This window comes from Aythya ferina (genome assembly GCF_964211825.1).
Source record: "Aythya ferina genome assembly, chromosome: Z".
In the NCBI taxonomy this organism is placed as follows: Eukaryota; Metazoa; Chordata; class Aves; order Anseriformes; family Anatidae; genus Aythya; species Aythya ferina.
The window spans coordinates 63,578,654-63,604,324 of NC_140299.1; the positions used below are offsets into that span (position 1 = coordinate 63,578,654).

At 39.4% G+C, this 25,671-nt stretch overlaps 1 protein-coding gene across 7 annotated transcripts in view; it reads left to right on the forward strand.

Annotated features, from left to right (window-relative positions):
• Positions 1 to 25,671, forward strand: part of ZNF608 (zinc finger protein 608) — a gene marked incomplete at its 3' end in the record, with an annotated part of 83,395 nt that overhangs the window by 55,473 nt on the left and 2,251 nt on the right. For 4 of the 7 annotated variants that reach the window (XM_084504030.1, XM_084504029.1, XM_084504031.1 and 1 more), the window contains exons 4-9: positions 16,511 to 16,598; positions 17,081 to 19,532; positions 21,312 to 21,729; positions 22,300 to 22,472; positions 23,398 to 23,551; positions 24,829 to 24,888. In XM_084504030.1, the coding sequence (XP_084360156.1) occupies positions 16,511 to 16,598; positions 17,081 to 19,532; positions 21,312 to 21,729; positions 22,300 to 22,472; positions 23,398 to 23,551; positions 24,829 to 24,888 (3,345 nt within the window). Of the gene's footprint in view, positions 1 to 16,510; positions 16,599 to 17,080; positions 19,533 to 21,311; positions 21,730 to 22,299; positions 22,473 to 23,397; positions 23,552 to 24,828; positions 24,915 to 25,671 lie in introns of those variants that run through there. The other 3 variants (XM_084504032.1, XM_084504033.1, XM_084504034.1) reach the window with 2 other exon arrangements.

Consider the following 25,671-nt stretch of genomic DNA (forward strand, 5'->3'; position numbering starts at 1 on the left):
ATAGCGGATCAGCCTCTGCAAAGAAAATGAGGATGTCTCCTAAAAGATGCAAACTGTAACTGGACTGTCTGTCATATGGTGAGGGGAAAAAGGCATTTTGTATATCCTCTACAGATGTTTTTCATGGACATTCATTAAAAATCTAGTTATACTTCTGATTGAATATTTTGGTACATATTTTAGGTGTTTTTGGGTCTTTGGTGAGAAGAATATATCATTTCGTGTTACTAAATCTGCAGTCCTCTATCTCCGTTGTTGATCTTTGTTTCAAAAGCAATTTGTCCCTCTCCTGTGGCTTTTTCATAGGTCATTTTAACATTTCTTTCTCAAAATGACTTTTGGAGAGGCTCTTCAGCCAGAACAGGAAAAATCTTCCCGGAGAAAACAACTGCTCGGTAATGGGCAAAAGTCTTAATTTTGTTAAGTTCCCATAAAGAGGCAGAAGGATCTCCGTGTTCTTGTGTGCCCTCAGCAGTTACCGTAAATAGTTGTCTTTTCTGTCTCTGTCAGAAGAGTGACCGTGAGGAGGAAACCTAGCCTTTGCAATCCATGTAGCTGTCTGACTGAGGCGAACCTGTGAGGAAATGGTGCCACAGCCTCGGCTGCCTTCATGGCAAGGAGGGGGGCTTCTGCTGAAGCAATGCGAAAGGCAGCCAACTGTCATTCCTTTCACACCTTCCCGAAGTGTTACAAACTTCTTGTTGTGACATCTGTTGTTAGTGCATTTGGTTGTCTGCAGTTCAGAGACGTGGCCCATTGCTGGGAGCGGCGGGTGGAGGTATACAGAGGGCTGACCCGGTAGCACTCTGTCAGCGCTGCCATCTTCTGTTCCTGGTTTTGCATGATTCCACTCTGTCCTTCCCTCTAAGCTCCTTTAATCTCTTGGTGAACATTACACAGAAAGTACTTAAGGAAGGGGGAAGACAGTATTGGTTTTGCTGATTTCTTTGTGGCTTCAGATGGTCATCTCCAGTGTCAAGGACCAAGAGCAATGGAGAAGTCCTTCCATACATTTGTCTCCCACCCCAGTGAGGCCCACAGTCTCCAGTGGTTTAATCTCACCACAAAAAAAATGCACTGGCTAATGGAACCGTGTTCCCATGTTGGGACTGAGAGAGCTAGATTACGTATGTGTTTGGTACATGGTGCTCCTGTCTGACAAAAGGAGAGGTCCACCTGAGGTATGTAGATTTATCCATGTAGTGTAGTGATAGCATCATTTCACTTACTTCCTTCCTGACAGAAGCCATTAGCTTTGGTGGATTAGCTGCTGTCTGAGCAGAAGTTATTCTGACAAAGATGATTGTGTAAAGAGTGAGCTGTAGTTTTGTATTAGGAGAGAGGTCAGGAAATTAATGCATCAGAGGATTTGAAGAGAGAGAACAAAACATTCCCAGAAGCCTTGCTTTTGTGGCCTGTCAAAAGCGGCTTTCTTCATGTGGTCAGAGAGAAGACAAATGACAATAAAACGTAGTGAAGAGTTGTACTTAATCTGACTAAATATTATACATAAAATCTTTATCGGACTTTTTTATTCCCACTCTTATAGGCACATATTTTCAGACAGTACAATTCTCCCCCCCCCCTCCCTTTTGATCTTATTCAGGGGTTGCAGGACAAATTAGCTGACATTTTCAGTATCATAAATAGGATTAAGGGTTGTACTAGTTCATTCTGGTGATGTTTACCTAGTTCAGACATGCCATTTCTTTTTGTGTCATTCAGACTGTATAACTAAGCACAATTCACAGTATAGTGGCAATCAAGTTCACAAATATTGTCATCACAAAGATAGGAAATTAAAATGTTCAGTGCCAAATTCTAGAAAGAAATTGAGGTGAGGACTGGAAAGTAGAATTGTACGCCAGGGTCTCTTGATCACTGTAAGGTGCCCTTTCCAGTGAGAGCCTGTGAAACAGTGAAGAGTCTGAGAGAAGGGAAGAATTCTCCTCATTAATTCATGTGACAAGGAAGTGAAACAAACCACACAGCTTGTACAACAAAGTTTTTATTGCTTCATAAATTTTATTGAGATAGAAATTAACCAGTTTCCTCTGTGTTTCAAAGAGAGTCAATTTGTGTTTATTGACACAGGGGAAGCTCATCTGTGTTCAAGAATAGATCTGTTTTCTGTTAGAAAAGGCTGCACTTAAGAGAGATTTTTCATACTATAATGTATTAACATGACATACTACGCTCAAGAATCTGTGGGTTTTGATTTCTTAATTTAACAACAACAGTTTTCTACCTGATTGGTTTCACGATAAGTGTTGAAGTATCAAAAAAGAGGTACAAAATTTTTAAGAAAGCCTCTGTGAAATGCAGTAGACATGCCAAAGCCAAGGAATCTTTTTATTCATTTCCAAAAACTTTTCAGCACTGCATCCACATTAGTGCTGCTGCCATGTTTACTGAAGCATTTAAACACTGTTTTCCTCCTCATTTAAGGAGGAACATTAGCATGGGTGTGCTACGTAGTGGCAAACATATTCAAGAATTTCTTTCATTTAAGCTGTATTAGTGAGTAGGAGTTTTACACTGGATTAAAACATACGGAACATATACAGCTTTATTTGGGTTCTTCAGTATAGACAGGTCCTTATTTGAAATGAAAGCTTAGTGAGCTTTGAACATCTGAAAAATAAAAATGTCTAAGCAGAGCCCTGAAACATCACCCATTTTTTTCTCTGTTTTTACAATAATGGTTGTACAAGATGGGATTTGCATCTCTGAGCAATAAGTTAAATACCCCCAAATCTCCTTGAAATCAATTTCTGTTGATCACGCATGCAGATTGAAAACCATGGCTTTTACCCTGCGAATAAAATTTACGTTCCCTAGAAGGCAAAGAAGGCTGTCATTTCATGCTTCCTAACCTTCATTGTCTATTTCCCTTCAGTACACACAAGCCCAGCACGCCTGCGCACACAAATGCACATTCTAGAGGAACAGCTTTCTGCTCTGTCAATTTTGTTTTATAAAAGCCCTGTTTTCTTTATTGCCTTTATCTATTACATCTGTAAAATTTATTTAAGCAATGACAAATTTCTCTTTTGGGCCTAGAGTCTAAAAGAATAACTACTGTCAGGCTATTGGTAAGAGATTTGTTGGATATGACTGTTCATTAAATTGCAAGGAGCTGTGGGTGAGGCTAACTGTCTGAAGCTGCTGTGAGTAGGTGGGTTATGGGCTGTACTTAGTGAATATACATCATCAGAGAGACAAATGTGCTTCAGCAGCCTCTTGTTTTGTTCAACTAAAATGGGTGTTGATTTTGGAAAGCTCAGCGAAATCGCTGTCATTTTTCTAAATCAGATATCATTCATCCTACAGAGCACCCATGAAAAACATAATTTAGATTAAATATAGCAGCATTACTTCTCAGCTTTGTAAGTTGACAAGAATAGCGTTACATTTATTTCCATTTAAAAAAAATCTGGAGCTGAATGCAGTGCCTGTGAGTGATATCTAATTGACAGCACTGTAAACATAAATCCTTTTTTTTTTTTAACCTACACTGCAAGTGCAGTTCTGGGTGCTACAGCACTTACCTTTTAACACTTCTTCGCTAGTTTTTTCTCAGCCACATCTTACTTCCTTGTAGAGACAAGAAATGTGACGTTGCATGCATTGTTACTGTTTTTAAGAAAGGAAATAGGAGAATATTCAGATAGGTAAAACCTTGAGTTACTAATACTGTGACTGATCCACAGTAGTTATATAAATAAATTGAAAGGCTGGCTGTATTTTATTTTTTATTATGCTACTCCAGCACTACTAGTGCTTCTTTGTGCTTCTCTTACTGCTCTATTTTTTCAGGTATCCACCTAGATACCTGTGAAACTTAATCTTCACCAGAATCTGAAAATGCGCTATTTGATGGACTACAAATTACAAGTTCTTCTTATTCTTCGGGGTGTAAATATGCTTTCAGCTGAAATCCAGGGAGGGAGGTGAATCCTTCATTTGAAACAAGCCCTTAGTCTGCACTTGATCTCCTCTGGTTTTGTATGAAAAGCCGTGCTGGACTGAATGACAGCTGAAAGAGCAAGCTGCTGTATCAGGGGATTTAGCAGAAGGAAGCTGCTGTTCTTTCAAACTGAGTATCGTACCAGTTCCCGTCCAATTGTGAAGTCAGTGCATGAACAAATACGTGGATGAACCAGTTTAATTAGAAGTGCCCCTCACTATCTTAATAGCGATATTTTAGTTCAAGAAAGTAACTAAATATTTACATATGTCTATAAAATGCTATTCTGTAATTTAAAATGAGATTAGCCTTTCTAAAGGCTGGATTTTTATTTTTTTTTTTTTTAATGGCAGAATCATATAAAGCTACAGCTAAGTTTAAAAGAAGAAACAGTCTCTTCCTTCTTCTTATTCAGTATCCAGGGAAATTGAATTCTGGAGTTACTGTATTTGGCTGCTAGTAGTTGATCAAGAGCTCCACTCCTATCAAAACAAGTCCTTTGCAAGCTGATTTATCCTCCCTTTCCTTTTCTTCTTTCCAGTTTTAACTCTGATAAAGAGGAAAAAAGGCATGGAACTCTGCCAGCTGTAAAATCCAGTCATGTTAAGCAATGTTGAAGTTCTTAGACAAAAAAGGGTTTTCTGAACATGTGGTGACGGCACATTATGACAGTGTAAATGGCCTGTTGGTGGTAGTAAGATTTATGCATGCAACTAACGTGATACATAGTTATTTAAAAATAATTGTAATAATTAAGGGTGAATGTTTTCAAAGGCAGTGCAGTATTGTTCTCTGTCATTGTTGCATTTAAATGATCTTTAGACCTCAGCAGAACGCTGTGGAGAAACAATGACACCAAGTCAGTTCTGAAATTGTTTTTTCGTTTTGAGCACAACATGATGCTGATCTTAAAATGCTATAGAATGGGTAAAGAAAAAAATAACCCGCTTGTCTGCAGTTAGCTTATTCCACGAGGGATATTTTTAATCAAATCTGTTTTGGTCACTGGTTTTCTAATACACTTGCAATGTTAGGGAACATACCAGTGTTTGTATGACAGCTCTATGAGGCTGAAAGGTTATAGTTCTTGTTGTGCATCTTAGCAGATCTTTTTTTTTACTGTGTTAAGATGATGAGACTATCTGCTTGAATGTTAGTTACACCTTTCTTTCATGCAAATCTGTGTCTAAGTGCTGATGTACAGAATCGTGATGATGATTAGCAATTAGGAATGTGTAACTTTCAGGGAAAGGGCTTCTGGGCCATTGTTGCACAGCTCAGAGTCAATAAACTCTGGGCAGCTCACAATAGCCTTTTTTCTTTCTCATTGAAGCCTTGGACTTGCCCTAACTTCATCAGAGCAGGGAAAAAAAGCATCATGTGAACAATAGGAGCCGTGGAGTTTGACTTGGGCCGAATGTGAGGAGGCTGTAAAAGCTGTCAGGGAGCTTGATGGATTGGCTCTCACGCTGCAGTCCTCAGTGCAAAGCAATAATGTCCCTGCCCCTTGTGAGGGGCTGGATGTGCCACCTGGGGTCACAGCTTATCAGCCTCGGGGGCCAGCGTTTTTTCAGATGAGGCCAAAGTGCAGTCTATAATTCATACAGAAATTTGTGTGTGGATTCTGGAGTAAAGCGAGCTTTATCTTGATATTGTTTGCCTGACCAGCGAAGGAATTAAGTCATGTCTGACATTCCAACCTCTTTTTTTCTTTTAATGACATGGGAAAATAGTTTAATAATACTGAAATATGTGATTCTGTCATCACATTAGCTGTACTTGAATGAGGGAGGACATGCCTGTGATGCTCATTTGAGGGATGTTTCATTGCCAAAAGAAATTTTAGCTGATTATGTTAGGATTCCTAGAACTCTTAAGACTTTATTTACATTTTGTGGAACGTGGGCTTGTACTCTATGTCTGAATGGTTTTGTTTCTAAACCTAAGAAGGTCAAAGGTGGATCAGATCTAGTGCATGAAAAAAGCCAAGTGAGGCTGTACTAGCAGGCATAGTTCACAGCCGGTCAGGGAAAACCAGCCTAGCTCTTAGCAGTAAGGGGAGAAACTGGGACATGTGGCATGAAGGACACTTGAAGGAAATTTGTCCATGCAATGACTGGCAAAATGAGAGATGCCTAGCAGAAAGTGTACTGATCTCTAATGGGAAATCTGCTTGCTGGTAACTTCCCTTGGCATTGCTTCAGTAGTGATGGAACAGCTGGGAGAAGTCAACTGGTTAACCAGACATTTTACTAGTTTACCCACTTGGGAGGTAATTTAAAATAGGGAAAAGAAAATCACAGTGAACTGCTCTGCAGAACTGTGACATCTATTGAAGCTGGTCAGTTGATAAGTAGCTAACTTTTGTTCTGTCCCAGCGAAATGACTACTTCGCTTCAGTAGATGCTAACAAAAGCCCTTTTACGTTTCTTCTGCTCAAGGAGAACGCTATTAGTCATAGTTCATTAGGCTTGTTTACCAAAAAGGACTGGTGTTTTACGTGTGTTACTGAAATACTTGTACATGTTCTGGTCTTCTTCTCCCCTAGTAAAATATAAGAATTTTATAGTAGGAAGCTTAACACTGCCTGCTGTTTTTGAAGGGAATTACAAAAAAAAAAAAAAAAAAAAAAAAAGTAGGCTGTGGGAAAGGATCCATAAAAATTGTAGCACTTAGCCACCTTCATTTTTGAGATCCTTTTTTAAGAGCTTGGCAATGCATAATATTTGTTTTGCAGTTTTGAAATCTAGAAGGTGGAGTTTCAGGCATTGTTGTTTTTTTTTTTTTTCATCCACTAACTATAGGAACAACAGACCTTAAAATAATGTTACTCCAAACCCTTAAGTGAAGCAAATATGTAAGAATTGTATATGAAGGAGGGCATCAGACTTCAAAAGTGTTTTGTTTTGTTTTTAATCTGTTTTTCCTACACAGAGGAAATGGTGGGCCTCACCATAACGTAGTTAAGTGATTCCTTTTAGGTGCACGGGTGGGAAGGAAGTAGAAGAGAGAGAATTCTCGGTTATATTTGCAGTATTCTAATACATGCCCCGTATTTGAATATACACTGATTTTAGTTGTATAAATTTTACTGTGAAATTTCACAGTAGGGTGTCCCTATATTAAGGTCTTAAAGAAATTTGCCTCCACAAAAATAAAACATGTCTCTGCAAACCCCAGAAACTGAACAAATGAAGAGGTACTTGTCTCCTGCTAGCTGCTGCAAGAAATCTTAAAGGAGTTCTGTGAAATAAATCCCAAATGCCTTTTTTCTTCCCCTTTGTCTTGGGTGTGTCTGCCTCAGGTGTTTACTTACCCTTTTCCCTTACTTATCCTGAGGACAAATCTCCACGCAGTAAGCAATGCTTCACTCAAGCACACATACAGACGAGCATATGTGCGCAGGTAGAATGCAGGTCAGTAGATTTCAGTGTTTTCAGCCAGCAGCTTAAAATTACTATTTTAAATTCCAGTGAGTGGAATAATAGAGAAGTTATCATGTCTAGTAACTGCAGTTGGCCTTTGTAAAGAGTGGCTTGTTAGGAGGCTTTATGATTTACTGAGGCCACAGCTGGCTGCCAGCAGAGCTACAGGAATGTGTTCTCTCTTGGGCCTGGTAGCCGGAGATGAAAAGGATCCAAAGCTGGCACAAAAGCAAATAAATGCTTTGACTTTAAATAAAGCATCATAATTTATAAGAGGCTCTGCTTCTCAATCCCAATGAGGTATATGGATCAGCAGCAGCTCTTTGAGGTTGAGCAGAATTGTCTGCCTGGCTCTACTGCAATTCTGGTATCTGCAGCCTACAGATTTGGAAGCATTTTCATGGTTTGGGCTTGGAATTGTTTCTTTATCCATGCTGTTTCTTTCCCACAAATTCTCTCTCTTCCCTTTCCCATTCCTTAATGTTTCATTAGCTGCTCTACTGTTTGATAAATAATTGTAGCACTGTTTGCACCTGGCAGGTCTTTATCGTGATGTACAGCACTGGAGGACTAATCACCAGAGACACTTGGCACTTTATAGGTGCCTTTTGTCATCTGTAATTTGTTTGGTTTTTACTTGCCAAGTGAATGGTTCCTGCAGAAGCAGAGTTCAGAGCTGGGACACAAACTTCTATTGAGATGTCCTAGTACTCCTGTTAGGAAGGGAAAAAAAAAAAAAAAAAGGAAGGAAGAAAGAAGGAAAGAAAGAAGGAAAGAAAGAAAGAAAGAAAAAGCGTAAGCTCTTTAAGGCTTCCTTTGTGTGTGTGTTGAAATAGATGCACACACATGCATTGATGCATGCACACATAAATATATACCAGCTTCCCTATTTCTGCAGCTGCTTCTCAACAGTCTGTCTGCTGATGAAAACAGTATTTCTGTGGTCTAGAGTCAGAGATGAAGAATAGGAAGAAGGCAGATAATTATTAAAGGAACTCCTGAATGTTTGTCAGGGTGAGAAGAAATGTTTTTCTCTTTTTGGTCTTACTTCTCATATTTAAACAATAACGATTTGCCCTACACTTCACTCTGGTTTTGCTTTGCTATTTACTTGCTTTTAAGGGTGAAAGAGTTTTGGGAGAGGAATAACTAGCTGAAGAGATCCTGTAATTAATATAAACTGCAGGAAGCAAGTGTGACAGATGAGTTGAAAAGCCCTGTGTTCTGTTGCTTATCTCAAGTGACATATGGTCCTAGCATTACAAGTAGAAGCAGTGGATTGCATGTGTTTTTTTTTCCTTTTTTCACTCTACGAGAAGGCAGGAGAATGTCTGTGTGTTCCACAGTACCACAACGTAGGAGCTGAAATAACAGTCCTTGAGAAGGGAGCGGGAAATTCACAGGATTACAGAATAGCATTTCTTTCTTCTAAAATTGACTGTGTGACATCTTTTAGTGTCAGGGTATGTGAATCACAGTTATGATTACTGAAGTAAAAGAGAAGAAGAATCTGCTAGAAACAAAATACTTTATTTCTGAAACAGATTTGGTTTTCCTCAGAACACACAGATGTTAAAGGATTTTCAACTTAGATTTTTAGTATCAACTGAAATAGTGTAAGACTGCAGTTTTATTCTCAAGCGTCACTGGAACAGTGAGGTGGTTCAGTTACATTGGCCAAAGAAAAGGTAAGGTTTGTATAAAAACAAATCCTTAGTTGTACTCTGGAGGTCAGAAACCCATGGTTAGTTTATAATAACATTAATTGCACTTTTTCCTGTAAACACATATGTGGTCTGACATTCAAGAGGTGTAACAGCAATTTATCCACAAGTTTTTCTAGTCCTGCCAAAATCTAATCACTTTCATATAAATTTGACAGGAGAAAATTATGTTGGTTTCTGTGGCTTCATAGTTTTCAAAGTCACCACTCGAAGTAGCTTGTATTTTAGTAGAACTATTCAGTTGTGGATAAACCTACAAGCCATGTGAGACCCAATCTGATGTACTTTCTGTGAGGGTATTACACAGTTTTCATTGCATCTTCTGTTGCTCTGTTAATGAGTATAGCCTTGTATTTCATTAGGACCATTTGGTTTTCTTTCAGCTGTCCATTTGTATTTAGGTATTGCTTGTTGGCTATTTGTTAAGCAGGATGTCTTTAGAAGAAACATACACTGAAAAAAATGGAATGCCATAATTATTGTTATTACTGATAATGAATCTTATTGATTAGATGTTGCCAGTCTTAGAGAGACAACCTATCTTTAGCATTTTGGTCATTGCTTTGTCTGGAGGCGTTACCATTTCAGGTCACCCCTAGCAAAAGGTCTTCTAACGTGCTATTTTCTTTTATCATAAAGCTGAAAAACAATAACGTTACTAGGGAGGCACTAAAAAGGAAAGAAAGCAGAGCTTCTTGTAGCTGACCAGTCAACTGAATATTGACCAACTGTCTTCACGAGAAAGAAATTGATGGCAGTGAATAAGCTAGAGTCTAGTTTTCCAAGAAGCAAAATGATTTTCCCAAATCAATACAGCTCATCAGACTTCAGAACAAAGGCTGCAGGGGATGTGACAGTGATGGAAGTGGCTGTGTGTTCTTCTGCGTATTAAGCACTTGGGCTTGTGAGGGAACAGGCCCTTACTCGGTTATTTCAATGCTTATTCTTCTATACGGTCTGGGATAAACCTTCTTATTAATAACATTTTATTAGGTAGCATGCAAAGGTTGTCTCCTTGCTGGCCTGACTCCATGGCTTCAAGAGGTACTCACCCTGTAATTGATGCTTATTTTCTGAATACAAATGACAGTCATGCAAGTCCAGGGAATATATTTTTTGCCTGTATCTCATTAAAGGTATAACACAGTTTTTAAATCTAAGGTGATGGTTGCAACTTTAAATACATTGTACTGATGACTTCATACTAAAGAGGGAAGGAAAAGGCATGCTGTTGAATAAAGTGTGTGTCAAATTTAGGTTGACATTACTCAGAACTTACTGGAAGTCACATGGATGTGAGCTGAGTTTGTTATGCTGTTGAAGAGTCTGCTGTAATTTATGTGGCCAGAATAACACCAGCCTACTTTAGCCACCAGCAGGGCAACACGATCTAAAATAGCAGTTTTTAGCCTTTCAGCCCTTTTAACCTTTAAGCTTACTATGCTTTCATAAAGTACTAAATTAACACCACAGCTAAGTGTCTCAGAGGTTTATGACTGCACCAACAGTAATTCATTATGCATCTTTTCCTTAATGCTATCCAATCTTCTCAGCTTCATTGCTACACAGTATTTGTTCAGATAAAGTCCAATGTCCAGGATGACTAATTGCAGATCTGTGCTCCAGATGGTTTGATTACAGGATGTGGTTAAAGTGACTTTTCAAACATCCAGCAGTAGAGCACTTTAAAAAAAAAAAAAAAAAAAAAAAAGTCTTGCATTTCTAGGCCACCTGACAGTCATTACATTCTCAGACTTCCTGATGTTGATGCCTGTTACATGTGCACCTGCTGTAGATGCAGTTAAGTTCTTGTGCCATGCTAGACAGTGTGATTAAAGTAGTAAATAAACTGTATGTCTACAAGATCAGCATTCAACGTAGAAGACTTGGCTTTATACATAGTGTTTACTGTTAATTTTAGATTACTTTCTTGATGGAAGCAATCAGGAAAATATAAGCCATTTGCATTGCAAGTCTAATATAAACATTGTTCTGTGTTTTTCATGCCTGAATGAATTGCAGGTGTATATGTGGATCAGGAATTTATGACGATGTGGTGGATATTGTGAGGCAAATGAGTTATGCTGCTCTTACTAAACAAATAGTAATAAAAAAGCTTGAGATAATCCTAAGGTTGTAGATTTTCATCCGCCTGCTTTTTGCACTTGAAATACTTCAGTTGGTGTTAGAACAGTGATGTCAAACAGATATTTGTGGGATTAAAAAGTTCGTTGTGCCAGATGCAGAATAGAATGTGTTTAATCCTTGGTGGTGGTGTGCTCACTGTTGATGGATATATATTGTGGTTTGGCTACCCTATGCATGTCTGTATTATTTGTACTTATTAAAGCTGGGACAAAAGTCAAATGGAATTTGGTTTGCAAGCGAATTTGTGGATTCACTGATAATAAAGATAGGAGGAACTGATTTTGTTATAATGTTATGTCAAATGATGATGTAATGCCTTGTCAATACTGAGAGCTGCATCTCAACTTTGAAGACATAGTATATAACAGGAATATTGCTGCAGGAATGTCATACTACACTTTAAAAAAATAGTCTTATGATGACTGCAAAGCACTGTATACTTTGGCAGGTCTTCCTTTGCCATCAGCAAAATCATCTAAAATAAATAAATAGCATAGTATAGGCAGTAGGCAGAACTGTTAACTGATTGGGAATTTAGGGCAAGTTTTCCTTTAGGTTTAAGCAGTAGTTTTTGGTAACTGAAAAAAAAAAGTAAAGAAAAAAAAACAAACACCAACAAACAAATGATTCCTAGTTTTGGAAGATCTTCTGGATAATCTTCAGTAAATCAGTTACAGAAGTGTTCAGTAAAGACCTTGTGCAGTTTTCACCAGAATTTAGAAGATAATTTTGGGTCAGATTCTCTACTAAGAATAGAGGGAACAGCTCCTTTTAAAAAAGTGAAGACATACCCATTCACCCTTTCAGATAACTGATCTTCGAGTTGTCTAGGAAAATAACCAGCTTGAACTAAAACAGAATTTTTTAGCAGTTGCTGTGGTCTGAAAACAAAAGTAGCCTATGCTGTAAACGTTAAATCAGGCTTTCCAGTCTGATTAATTAATGTCTACTTACACTGGACTTTGAATGTGTTTGTTTTCTAAAGCCATTATTTTCAAAAAATTGTGCCCTGCATTTAAGATAATAACAGGGTAATTTGATTCCTAGCCATGTAATCTCATTTTTAGAACTTTGACTACGAAGCATAAAAATTCTTGGTTTATGTTAATTGCAGAAAATGAAGTTACAAAACCTTTTTTCTTTAGGTGAAAGAACATCTACTACAGTGTACATGTATCTTAAGAGATTTGGGTAGATCTTTACAAGCTTAGCACAGCTGCTAGAAATGCCATATCAAGGTAGTTAACATGCACACCATCCTGGCTTGGTGCTAAATATCTCTTGTACTAACTATTTTTCTATGTTAAGACGGTGCACCTGCATTTGTTAGATCAAAAAAAAATAGCCATGTTCTTTTACATTTAAACAGCAGAGTAATAATATTGGTTTCTTTGTTTCCAAATTTTTATGATATAATTAATAGTAAATAGCCAATGACATTTTAGTGCTGCTTTTTGCTGTTCAGTCATTGAAAATAAGGAAATGTAGGGAAAGGAAAGATGTATCACATTCACAAAATGCTTCAAAAGTGCTTCTTCCTTTCTGAAAGTAATTTTAATCACTTTTGTGACATGTGACCTTTCATTCCTTAATAAAATCTGAGTAGAAATTGTCACATGCTTATGTAAAATTGTTTCTTGGTCCTCTAGGCACGTGTTAGTTTTTCCCAGCTAGAATTGGCTTACTTTTTGCCTGGAGTCCAGCTACCTGAGTTATGATTATGAATATGATGAGTGAAGAAAAAAAACTCATAATGATACATCCAACATGGAAAAAAAATAAAATACATAAAGCCTTTTTATTGCTAACAGGCTACAGAGATTCCCCTTGATTTAAGGGAGGGACATCCATTGACAGCAGTGGGCACTAGGTAACATTCTGTGTGACTGTCACCTTACATTAAGGATTGTGTATGATCCTATCTTGGCTAATAATGGATTTTGGCAGAAAAGGTACTGACTGGTAGGGGAATTGAATTGTAAAGCTTCTAAGTAACATGACCCCATTTCCCTGTATTAGATTGCATTTGGCAATCCCTGAGCATTATCAGTCAACCAGTTACTGTGCCCACTCCTTGATGATAAAGAGTAGCATTGGTAGTAACTTTTGAAATTTTCAGAAGATGATTTCTTATTCTTGGCTACTTTAATTTAGCATATTTCACACTGAGGACTGTGGAGAATACAGCTAATTTCAGGAATACTGCAAGTGAATAGTTGAGTAGTTTGTGCATGGAATGATAAATGAATTAAATCAAGAAATTTACATTCCTGTTTTGGGATAAGTTTCTCTCTATTAAATCCAAATCTTGTTAATTGTGCTCTGGTAATTGTTCAAGCTGAGTTGATGACATTACTTGTTAGAAGAAACATTTGTATATTATGTATGTATATTCACAATTGTTTGACTCTACCTCACAAAAACTGGACTAGACCTTTTGACCAGGTTTCCTTAATTAGAGTCTTAGCCCAAATACCCTTAGTTAACACTGCATTACAAACGTGTATTTTCTTCTTCCATTCTTCAGTAGTGTTTATTTTAAGTAGTTAAAGCCTTCAGGGCTTTTTTTTCTTTTTTTTTTTTTTTCCCCTCAAGTGAAAATACATTGCTGTATTCAGGTATTATGAAACCTGTGGGATTTTCAGACTGCCCTCACATTTTCAGTCTTGTTCAGACAATGCTAAGGAAATGAGTGTTAAAAGATTGTTTCAGTCTAATGTACAGTGTAATGTACTGGGGAGTTTCTCACTACAGGGGCTCCTTACATGTATGACTTGGTGCAGCCCCAGAGAGGTTTGATCCTGCATGTGATACACTGCTTACCTCATGAGATAGAGCAGTACGTGCAGAGCTCACACATGCTCAGATAAGAGAATGGCCAGCGTGCCTATGAATTCCTGCTCTGTATGCTCAGATGCATTATTTGGAGGTGAACAAAAGACTGCTGTGGTACAATTTGTCTGCTGCCTCTGAGACCTGGAAGGAAGTGCCAGCAGAGGCTCTTGTTTTGTGCTGGAGTTCTGTGCTAGGACAAGAATTTTGGATCAAAGAAACCTGTAACAGTACACCCTGACTGGTGCAGCAAGAATAATACCTTCTCTTTGGTCATGCCTCTAGCATACAGAGTAGACTACTTACCTGCCTCATATCCATTTTCATTTCCCAGTGCTTTAGTCTAATAAGCCTGCCAGTTGCACATTGCCTTAGGGGTCAGTTCTACCTCCCACGTTACTTCTATTCTTTTGACCCATTTCTGTGATAATTTTAGAAGATTAAATGAGCTACTTTCACTGCCTGTTCTGTAGAATCTTACCTGTGGTTGAGTAATGTGCTGTTCATTAGGGAAGGGAAATGTATTCTGTACCATGGTTACTCTAACACGGCGTGGGGATCAATCTTCCCTCCTATTTACATACTGGGACCTTCACTAAGACTAACAAAATTAATGAGATGCTAAATGCAACTGACTGTAAGGGAGGAACTTACTTATGTTTGCTTTGAAATATTGACTTTCTTACACTTGAAGGTCATTTGAATGTCTTCTAAGAATTACTGAGATGCTTATTGATTTCAGGGTTTTATTGTTACGCCTGCTCCACGTCTTAGTTTTTTGCCCTCTGTTCTAATAACAGGTAATAAACTATGTGTTTTCTAATGGGTAACAGCTCTTTCATAAATTCATTTACAAATACAGCACGCATACAGAGAGAAGCAAGAATTCAGATACTGAGGGAGGTGGATACTCGTTAGAGGTATACCTTTATTTTGTTTGAAGTGCCCATTGCATTTTAACAACAAGAGGCAGGGGAGCTAGCTGGGGAAAAAGGAAAGCGTGCTGAGGGAGTGGGGCATGGGGGTACTACCAGATGGGGCGCTGAGGGTGCCCTTTTGGGAGATGTGTTGCCCCAAAGTAGTGCTCCATGTGCAGGCCTTCCCTCATGGCACGTGCCTGGGTCTGCTGGCACGGCACCAGGCCAGGGAATGAGGCCAGGCTGCAGCGCTCTGCATTGGGACCAGGCACTGCTGGCAGCCTCCCTACCGGTGTGGTTCCTAACTGTGCAGAATTAGGAATCACACCGGTAAGACCAAGCAGGCAGGCTCAGGACACCTGGCACGGGGCCATTCTTATATCTGCAATGGAAAAGCTAGAGCCAGAATATGGGCAGCACAAAGGGAAAATGAGTCACGGTGCTGCAAGTCAGCCTCGGTGTCTCTTACAGGTCCAAAAGGCTGCACCGTGCCAGTCGGCTGGGTAAAATAGTGCCTGCTGCTCCATTTCAGTGTTACCTTCTGATGAGAATAGATAGCTGTTACCTGGTGCTTGTCAGTGGTGGTGGCCAGTGGAGTAAGGCGGTCGTTGTGTTGGCTGCTCTGTACACAGGGCCATAAATTATCTGTGCGAGCAAGGGTTTGAGGGGAGCCTGAAAATGTTTAAATGACATCCCTCTCCACCAAAATTCAAAGTCAGTTTTAGGTGGGTAGGTGTATTTGCATTTAAAAGAAGCCATAAGTGGAGAAGCAATTAAGTGACAGTACATTTTTTAAAAGGAGTCCTCTTTCTACGTATCTGTGTAGTGGTTTCTCTTAGCCATACTACATGATTGAGATTTCATGTCTAGTCCCATGCTTTGCACAGAATAAAGGGAAGGCAAATAATAAACACCTCTGTCTGATGAACAAAACTTATAATGCATCTGTGTGTGTGTTTGTGTGTTTGGATATATGCAATTTCAAATAAATAGAAGCGTCATTATCATATTGTTCAAAGCAGAGCAGATTCTTCTCAGTCACCTACTGATTTAAACACTGTAACTGGTGCTCAGTTTATGCTGGCTGGCTGCCAAACGAAAGCAATTATGTGCAATAATAGCAAAATTAAGAGGTGAGTGTTGCCGTTTTACAACAGGACATGGCAAAAACCATTTCCTTCTGTCAGCTGTATCTTGATTGAACACACAGATAGGCGCACACGCACACACACACACGTATGCACACACATTTACACACACATTCTTGTTCTTTATCGTTTGCTTTCTTTCCTGTGGGTTTTAACTTGAGGTCACTGAAACCAGAAAAGAGGAAGAGTATAGACCACAGTGTTTGAAAGCAAATGAGAATAAAGCTCTTGCTTTGTGGGAAAGAAAAAACGTGGAAAAAAAAAAAAAAAAAAAGAACAAAACGAAAAACCCCCTCTCAGTTATTGTTCTGACTGTGATAATACTTTGTTTTTCTCCCACTGGCAGGTGTCCTGGTGGTAAACGTTACATGGAGGAACAAGACTTATGTGGGAACACTGCTGGACTGCACGAAGCATGACTGGGCCCCTCCCAGGTAGGCAATCATTCTGAGTCTGTTTTTTCTCTGCTGTGTTTTCACCCTCGGTCTCTGCCCAGAGACTATGTGGACATTAATAAAAAACAAATGGATATAATTGAAAACATACAGCCATGAAATGGGTAATTCTCTTTTCCACGCTGAAAAGTGGGGACATGCGGGTGGGCATTTTTATTTCCTTTTGTTTTGTGTTTTTGAGCGTGAGGGGAAATACATGGGATTCAGACAAAGAGGGGATCAATTTAAAAATACATTTCTGCAGATTTCGAAAAGCTTTCTCTTCAACTAATTAATTGGTCTTGTTTTTACCATTTTTGTCTTTTTTTTTATCACATTCCCTCTGAGACTGTTACATTCTCATTTGAAAGGACATCCTTCCTTTAATGCAAATAAAGGTTTTGTTATGGGAAATGGTGTTGTTTTGGTATCTGTTCAGTTCACAGCTCCTGCTGATGACATCTGCTCTTGTTTATATATAGGTTCTGTGAATCTCCAACAAGTGACCTGGAAATGCGAGGAGGACGGGGCAGGGGAAAGAGGGCAAGGTCTGCTGCAGCTGCAGCTGTACCTGGAAATGATACGAGTTTTACCGAGTCTAGAGGACTTCAGAATAAGAATCGAGGTGGTGCTAATGGGAAGGGAAGGAGGGGCAGCCTTAACTCAAGTGGGCGCAGGACACCCCCAAACTGCGCTGTGGATGAAGTCAAAGCCAGCCCCTCATCCACAAACAAGAGAAAAAGTAAGCCTCCAATGGAGCTAGACTTGAACTCCAGTTCGGAGGACAATAAGTGTGGAAAACGTGTTCGTACTAACTCTAGAAGCACTCCCACCACCCCACAGGGGAAACCAGAGACTACTTTTTTGGACCAAGGCTGCTCTTCTCCAGTGCTGATTGACTGTCCTCACCCCAACTGCAACAAAAAGTACAAGCACATTAATGGACTACGATACCACCAGGCTCATGCACATTTAGACCCAGAAAACAAACTGGAGTTTGAGCCTGACAGTGAAGACAAAATTTCAGACTGTGAAGAAGCTTTGAGTAATGTGGCACTTGAATGCAGTGAGCCAAGCACAAATTTGCCAGGCTTTGATCCGCTAAAAGCACCGACATCTCCTTCCTCTATCACTACCCCAGGGACCCCCAAGGGAAAAAGGGAACTGACCAGCAATGGCCCCAGTTCAGTTATCGGTTCCAAAACTGGCAAGAATTCTGGCAAAAAGAAAGGTCTGAACAGTGAATTGAACAGCCTTCCAGTAATTTCTAATATGGCAGCCACACTGGATAATTGCTCTGTAGCAGATGGCAATTTGCAAACTGAAATGCCAAAACTGGAGGCTGAAGGGCTAATAGATAAGAAGAGTATGGGTGATAAAGGCAAGAAAGCTAATAATTGCAAAGTGGATAAAAACCTTTCCAAACTGAAAACAGCCAGGCCCATTGCCCCAGCGCCAGCACCGACTCCTCCCCAGTTAATAGCTATACCTACTACAGCCTTTACAACCAGCACTACAGGGACAATACCGGGACTGCCCTCTCTAACAACTACTGTTGTTCAGGCTACACCAAAGAGCCCTCCGCTAAAACCTATTCAACCAAAGCCCACAATTATGGGAGAGCCAAGCACTGTAAACCCAGCTCTCACATCACTCAAAGACAAAAAGAAAAAGGAGAAGCGAAAGCTAAAGGACAAAGAAAGCAAAGAGACTGGAAGCCCTAAGATGGATTCTAAGCTGGGAAAGCTAGAGGATTCAAAAGGGACTGGGAAAGATTTATCTGGACATTTTTTAAAGGACCATCTCAACAAGAATGAAGTGTTAGCTAATGGACTTTCCGAGTCTCAAGAGAGCAGGATGGCGAGTATTAAGGCTGAAGCTGATAAGGTTTACACGTTCACAGACAATGCTCCCAGCCCTTCTATAGGGAGTGCCTCCAGGATGGAATGCAGCACTTTGGTGAATGGACAATCTTCGATGGCGCCACTGCATGTGTTGACACAAAATGGTGCAGATAGCGCTGCCGCTAAAACCAACAGCCCTGCTTACTCGGATATCTCTGATGCGGCTGATGACGGTGGCTCCGACAGCCGATCAGAGGGCATGAGGTCAAAGGCCAGCTCTCCTTCGGATATTATTTCTAATAAGGACAGTGTTGTAAAAGGACATTCTTCAACCACAGCACAATCGGCTCAAGCGAAAGAGTCCCATTCTCCCTATTACCATGGCTACGATCCTTATTATTCTCCAAGTTACATGCACTCTGGACAGGTCAGCACCCCAGCAGCTGGGAACAGCAGCACCCCACAGGGACTGAAGATCAAAAAGGAGGCTGAGGAAGAGGCTGAAAAGAAAGAGAAGGCAGAACTGTCAGATCCCAAGAAAAGTGAAAGCAGTTCCTCTAATTTGCAGCCACAACATCAGTCAGTAATAACACAAAGACACCCTGCACTTGCTCAGTCACTTTATTATGGACAGTATGCCTATGGGCTCTATATGGACCAGAAGTCCTTAATGGCCTCTAATCCTGCTTACAGACAGCAGTATGAAAAATACTATGAGGACCAGCGACTAGCAGAACAGAAAATGGCACAAACTGGGAGGGACTGTGAAAGGAAGAATGAACCCCCCTTGAAGGAAATTGGAAAGGACGATAACAAGCAGAAAAATATCCCATCTGCTACTATTTCAAAGGCCCCTTCAACTCCAGAGTCAAGCAAAAATAACACTAAAATAGGGTCTTCAGTCCCTAACAAAGCTGAGGAGACGAGCAAATCACAGATCCTTTCCAATCACCAGCAGCAGCTTCAGTCTGACAGTTTCAAAGCCAAGCAAATGGAAAACCATCAGCTCATAAAGGAGGCTGTGGAGATGAAATCTGTTATGGACTCCATGAAGCAAACAGGAGTGGATCCAACCACGAGATTTAAACAGGTGAGATCACAGGAAATGGAACAAGAGTGTCTTGGTTTATCCTTAAATCATGGGAGATTTTGTATCTGATTCTGCTATGTTCTTCTACCTTTGCAGTCAAACAAGCTTTGCCATCCTTTTTTTCTTGCTGGTTAGTAATGTAGTCTGTGAATAGACCAACAGACATTTCAGTTGAGCTGTTTGAAAAGACAAAAAAAATCTAGCAAGGTGGTGACAGAACCCAGGCTTAAGACCTGAATAGACTATTTTAAATTACATGCATGAATAAAATAGAATTAGATTTCTCTTTTAGATGTAAATTGTAAGCAATTTGCTTAGTTCAGAAATGAGAAATTTCAAGCAACATAAGCAGCTTTCATTGTGAGAAGACTTAAAGTAGATTCAAAACATGGTTTGAAGTGTTTCTTTTTTTTTTTTGTTAAATGACAGTTGGCATTTACAAAAGATGGGTGAGCTGGTTCTTTGAAGAGTTGTCTTGAAGCTCAGCTCTTTATCTTAACCCAAGGTGACCTTTTTGAAACAGTTAAGTTCCCCTTCTGTCCTCAGCCAACCTCCAGCCCCTACAGACCTACACAATGGATGAAATCATCTCTCCATTGAAGTCAGTGATAGTTTTGCCATTGACTTCAGTGGAACCAGAATTTCATCCAGTGGCTCATGCTGACCTTCCTAGATGTCAGATTTCCTTCATTCCAGGGAACGTTACTGCCTCTGTGCTCTGAACTGGAGCCTCGATGCTTAATGCTTTCATGTTCTGGTGTACGGTACATCCCAGACTTCACCCTAACAGTCTGCCTTTGAAGATGCAGTGGGGTCAGGTGAATGGGAGTTAGGGAGCTCTAAAGGAAGTGGGATGGTACAGGCCTGGGTAGGAGAAGATTTCTGCTGATTCAAATGGTTTTTTGAACCAGACAGTCCACGCGTCAAGTTCTTATGTTTCCGTTGCATGTGCCATGAGTGTGTATCTGTTGGAGACAGTGTTTGCAATTAGCTCTTGCATATCTTGCATTAAAAAAACAAACAAACACACAACAAAGTCTTCCTGTTATTGTTCAATACCAATTTGATGTAGTCTGGTAAAGAACTCATCTGTTTAATTCTGTAACATGTTTATAAACTGCTCTGTGTAATGTATTAAGCAAAAATGTATTTGTGATATCCTGTATGTGTTCCCTAAACCTTGTGGTCTTGATCCTGTAAATACTTAACGTGTAGTTTTACAAACATAAAGTAAGACTGTCAGATGAGGAAGTCTGCCTAAATGTCTGACTTCCACTGATTCGTGAATGTTTGTAATATCAGGGACAGCACAAGTATCCTTCCAGCTAGATACATTTTTCAAGTTCATTGTTCCAGGTAATCTAAGAGTTCTGGCATATCATTAGGCAGCTTTAATTTTGTGGTTCACAGATATTTTTTGCTCTCTAGTGGGAAAATATCTCTGGGCTTTGATTAAAATGTTTTATGAACAGTGTGTTCTCAGAACTTCGATACAATGCATATGTATTTCATGATTAAACTAGTTAAAGGCATGAAGAAGGATAGAAGATGAAGAAATTGAATTAAATTTTGATAATAGCCTTTTGCTCTTTCATGGGAATGTTGGTTTGACTTTGAGCTCAAGGCACCCTGTAGCAAGCAAACCTCTCCTCTATGTAATACAGTTATGTTATTAAAACAGCTATTAAAAGTACATTAACTGAAATATGGGAATATCAATAATAATTTTATTTCAGTATATAAGTTCAGAAAAAAAAAATGTTTTCTCCTCCATATTAGGATCCAGATTCACGAACATGGCATCATTATGTCTATCAGCCCAAATACCTTGATCAGCAAAAATCAGAAGAACTTGATCGTGAGAAAAAGTTAAAAGAAGACAGCCCTAGAAAAACACCTAACAAGGAAAGTTCCCTGCCTAACCTTCCTGTCTCGTTAGCAAGCATTAAAGAGGAGCCTAAAGAGGTCAAGCGTTCTGATTCTCAATCAGTGGATGAGAGCAAGATAAAAAACGATGATCGAAAGACTCCTGTAAATTGGAAGGACTCTCGGGGTGCTAGAGTAGCAGTTTCCTCACCAATGAGTCAGCATCAGTCATATATCCAGTACTTGCATGCTTATCCTTATCCACAGATGTACGATCCCAACCATCCAGCCTATCGTGCAGTCTCTCCTGTCCTAATGCACAGCTATCCTGGTATGTATTCTGAAATTTGTCTTGTACACTAGTTAAGATTTACACGCTCAAAGTGCAGTAAAGCTTGCATTTTACTATTTCTATTAGTAGCTTGAGTAAATTAGAAGCTTTGTGGGTGACATTTGTATTGCTTCTGCTTCCACTAGGTAAAGTTCTGTAGATGAAACTGATTTAATACAAGATGTTCCTTTTATGAACTGTCACCATTTCCAGCCAGAGTTTCCCCAACCCTTGACAGTCTGCTATTGCTGTTAGACTGACAGATAGTTTATTGCCTATAAAAATATTCTAAGCACTTACTGTCAGAACCATTATAGTTACTATTCCTTTCACTTAAAGACGACCCATAAATGTCTGAAATGGCTATCAGCTCAACCCTCTTTATAGCCTCCATTCATCAGTGTAAAGTAGGTTAAAAAAAAAAAAAAAAAAAAGAAGCAAAGATACCATTTGATAGTCACATGATCCATTTTTGATGTTACCCCCTGTCCTGGTATCCCTTCCTCCTACCTCTCTATATCCAAAATACGAAAACAGTAACTTGATGTGGTATTTATTGTTTACCTACAGGGGCCTATCTCTCTCCAGGATTTCATTACCCAGTTTACGGGAAGATGTCAGGGAGAGAAGAGGCGGAGAAAGTCAATACCAGCCCGAGCATCAACGCAAAATCAACCACTGAGTCCAAAGCACTGGATTTGCTCCAGCAGCATGCCAACCAGTATCGCAGCAAGTCCCCTGTTGTAAGGCTTCTTCTGTTGTTACCAAGGAGCAGTACTTTTGGGGAGGGGTAAAGAGCACAATTTTAAGAAGCACACAGTCAGACATCAGGCTTCGAATGCATGATGCTTCTTTAGAGTATTGCTTAAAATAAAACCAATTTAAAGTCACAGTGCTTCTGTGGCAAATTGGAAGTGACACATATAACAGGGTTCTGTGCTCAGGGTCTTTCTGACTTAAATGAATGGACTCGTATAGAAACCAAGATCCAGAGGTACCTCCTGGTGCACGGTTTATTGCAGTTAATAATTATTTCCTGTTTGGAAACAGATAATGAAATGAGAAGATGGGCTGTGGGATCTCATAATATCAATTTGCTGTATTTACCATGAAGCCGGTGAAGCCGTATTTCCAAATAGCTCATTACAAGCTCCAATTTCTGAAGATTTCCATGTTAGCACAAACACTGCTATGTCACTTCCAGAAAAATTGGTGCTGGTTTTAACTGTGAGCAAGTCACTGACTGATTCTATTTTTGAAAGGGCTTTCTAGCTATTCAGGCAGGCTTGATCCCCTGAGTGCTTTAAAGAGGGCTGAGGATTCATTTACATCAGCTCTCAGCAGCTTAAATAGGTTGTTCAGGCATTGGCAAGTCAGCCAAGCATAAGGGTGCCCAAAACTAGAGGTCAGCAAGGTGGAAGCCTTCATGCTGCAGTGTGTTGCTTCGAAATTTCTGCTCAGAGAAAGTCTTCCATTAGTCAGAGACACAAGCTTTAGATTAGAATCAAAGGCAAATAAACCGTTCTATAAACTTCTTCATCAGAAAAAAAAAAGCTTCATCATTTGAATGTCATTGCCACATAATATTGGTGAGTGTGTTTTTGTTGAGATTTCCTCCTTTTTAAAGAAAAAATCTAATATCAGTTTGCTTTCACCTTTTATTGCCAGCCCGTGGAAAAATCAGCAGCTGAGCGTGAACGGGAAGCAGAAAGGGAAAGAGACCGTCATTCTCCTTTTAGCCAGCGACATCTCCATACACACCATCACACACATGTTGGGATGGGTTACCCACTTATACCTGGACAGTATGACCCATTTCAAGGTGAGCAGAAGAAGGTTTCCAGTGATGGCATTAGCTCACCATGTGAAGTCATTACCTTGACATTGCAAGTCATATCTACATGAAGCATTTTGAATCCCCTTGTTAGATCAGAAATGCTTTACCTTTAGGAAGAAGGCTTTGAAACTCACAGTGAGGGCTAACAGCAAATAGATAACTTCATGCCTGAGAAATACTAAGTTTTGTTAGCAAAGCTGGGTTTTAGAACATTAGTGAAGATGCACCAGTTAGGCTGTCATTCACATGAATGTTTTCATTCCTACTGCAGACTGACATTAACTGGCTGAAAGGCAGTGAAAAACAAACCAAACAACCTTGTTTTTGTATATTTAGAGTTGTGTAAGGAATGGAAGAAATATAGCAAAGACAGAAGCGTTTGATAATGAGCATATTTTATGTACAAGGCATTGGAGTCACAAGGGCTTGCGCGTGTTATAATTTGATTGTCTGAAAGAGAACTCTTTGTATTTTTGCAAATGCAGTGCACAAAGTTGCAGTCAGGGAAAAGCAGCACAGTAAGACACGATTCATTCTCCCTAGGTTTTATACCAGTCTTTGACTGTTTTTCACTAAGCCTGGATTCTAGCTAAATTAAAAGGAGGTTTCCTCCCATGCAGCAAAGTACGTGCTATCACAATTGCTGGCTAAAATGACATTAATTCATTATGTTCACTTGGTGCCTCAGCAGCTATTTTTCCTGTGTAAAAGTCTTGAAATTTCTCAGTTTGATTCAGTGATTCCATATGCCTATGGGATGCATTATGCTTGTTCAGTAGGAAAACTGTAAAAATGATAAGTTATTATGAAAGTATTGTATTCTGAGCAGCTGGCATGTCGTTTCTGTAATTCACTGTGACTTTTGATTCTTGTTGTTTCCTGGTACCTATTACTTCTGCTGAGCTTCCTATTCAGGAATTCATACAAACCATTTAGCAGCATGCAGTGCAGTACTTGGAAAGGAATACAATCAGTAGGAATGCTGTATTTTCTTGTAAAATATCTATCAAGGACAGTTCGGTATACTATAAGAAGCCAAGTTGATTATACTGGGTAGATTTCCTTAATACTGTTGCCCAAAACATTTGCCATTCGTGTAGTGTTACACACACACACACACACACACACACACACACATTTTCAGATGGTGGTTTTTTGTTTGTTTGTTTATCTGTTTGTCTTGGAGATGCTTCCTACCATTTCTCACAAAAATGTGTTAAATCCAGAAGTACATCAACATTCCTTCTTTCTTCTTCCCTCAGGATTGACCTCTGCTGCCCTTGTTGCCACTCAGCAGGTGGCTGCGCAGGCATCTGCAACTGGTATGTTTCCTGCACAAAGAAGGTAAATAGCCAGTAAATCTTAAGTTACTTTTTTTTTAACGTAGAGAGGAGAAAGCAAATAATAAATTTTACAACCTCTGTTGGTCTAAAGTTCCTTGTGTGATGTAGTTTTTAAGGAGGAGGAAGGACTTGGCTGGGACTTCGGGATAATCATAGTTTTATTCTCTTTAAGTTTCTCACAGTTTTTTCATATTCTTATAGTTTTCTCATATTCTCATAGTTTTCTTCTCTTCATTTTGTCATGTTGCGTCTTTTAATTGTAACATAGATCATGAACAGGGAGCAAGTAGTCTGCCTTCTGAGATTTTACATAGACTATAAGTGTTGGTATTATTAAGGTAAAGTGAAATTTTGTGAAATTATAAATTGTGTTTTTTTGTTTGTTTGTTTATTGTATTTTTAAAGGGTTTTAAACGTAGTATTCAATCAGATCCATTGTATTAGATCCAGGAAAAATTAAGAGTACTGTACTCTTGCCTCTCAGGCATTTACTAGGTAGAAGTTACTTCAGTAGAAGTAACCCTCTAACTGTTATCCTTATCCTTCAAGAGGAAAGAGACTCTTGTGTATAATAATGATCCCATTTCAACTGAAAATCCCAAAGCGCCCTTAACAGTAGGGTCTTTCTCATCACTGCCATGTTAAGTCTTGGAGTTTGATGTATTAGGTAGTACTATAAAGTTCTGTGGTTATGGATGTCTTTCTGAAAGCTGACTCTGAAAACAAGTGGCCATGTAAGGCTCTCACCTGGAATTACTCGAA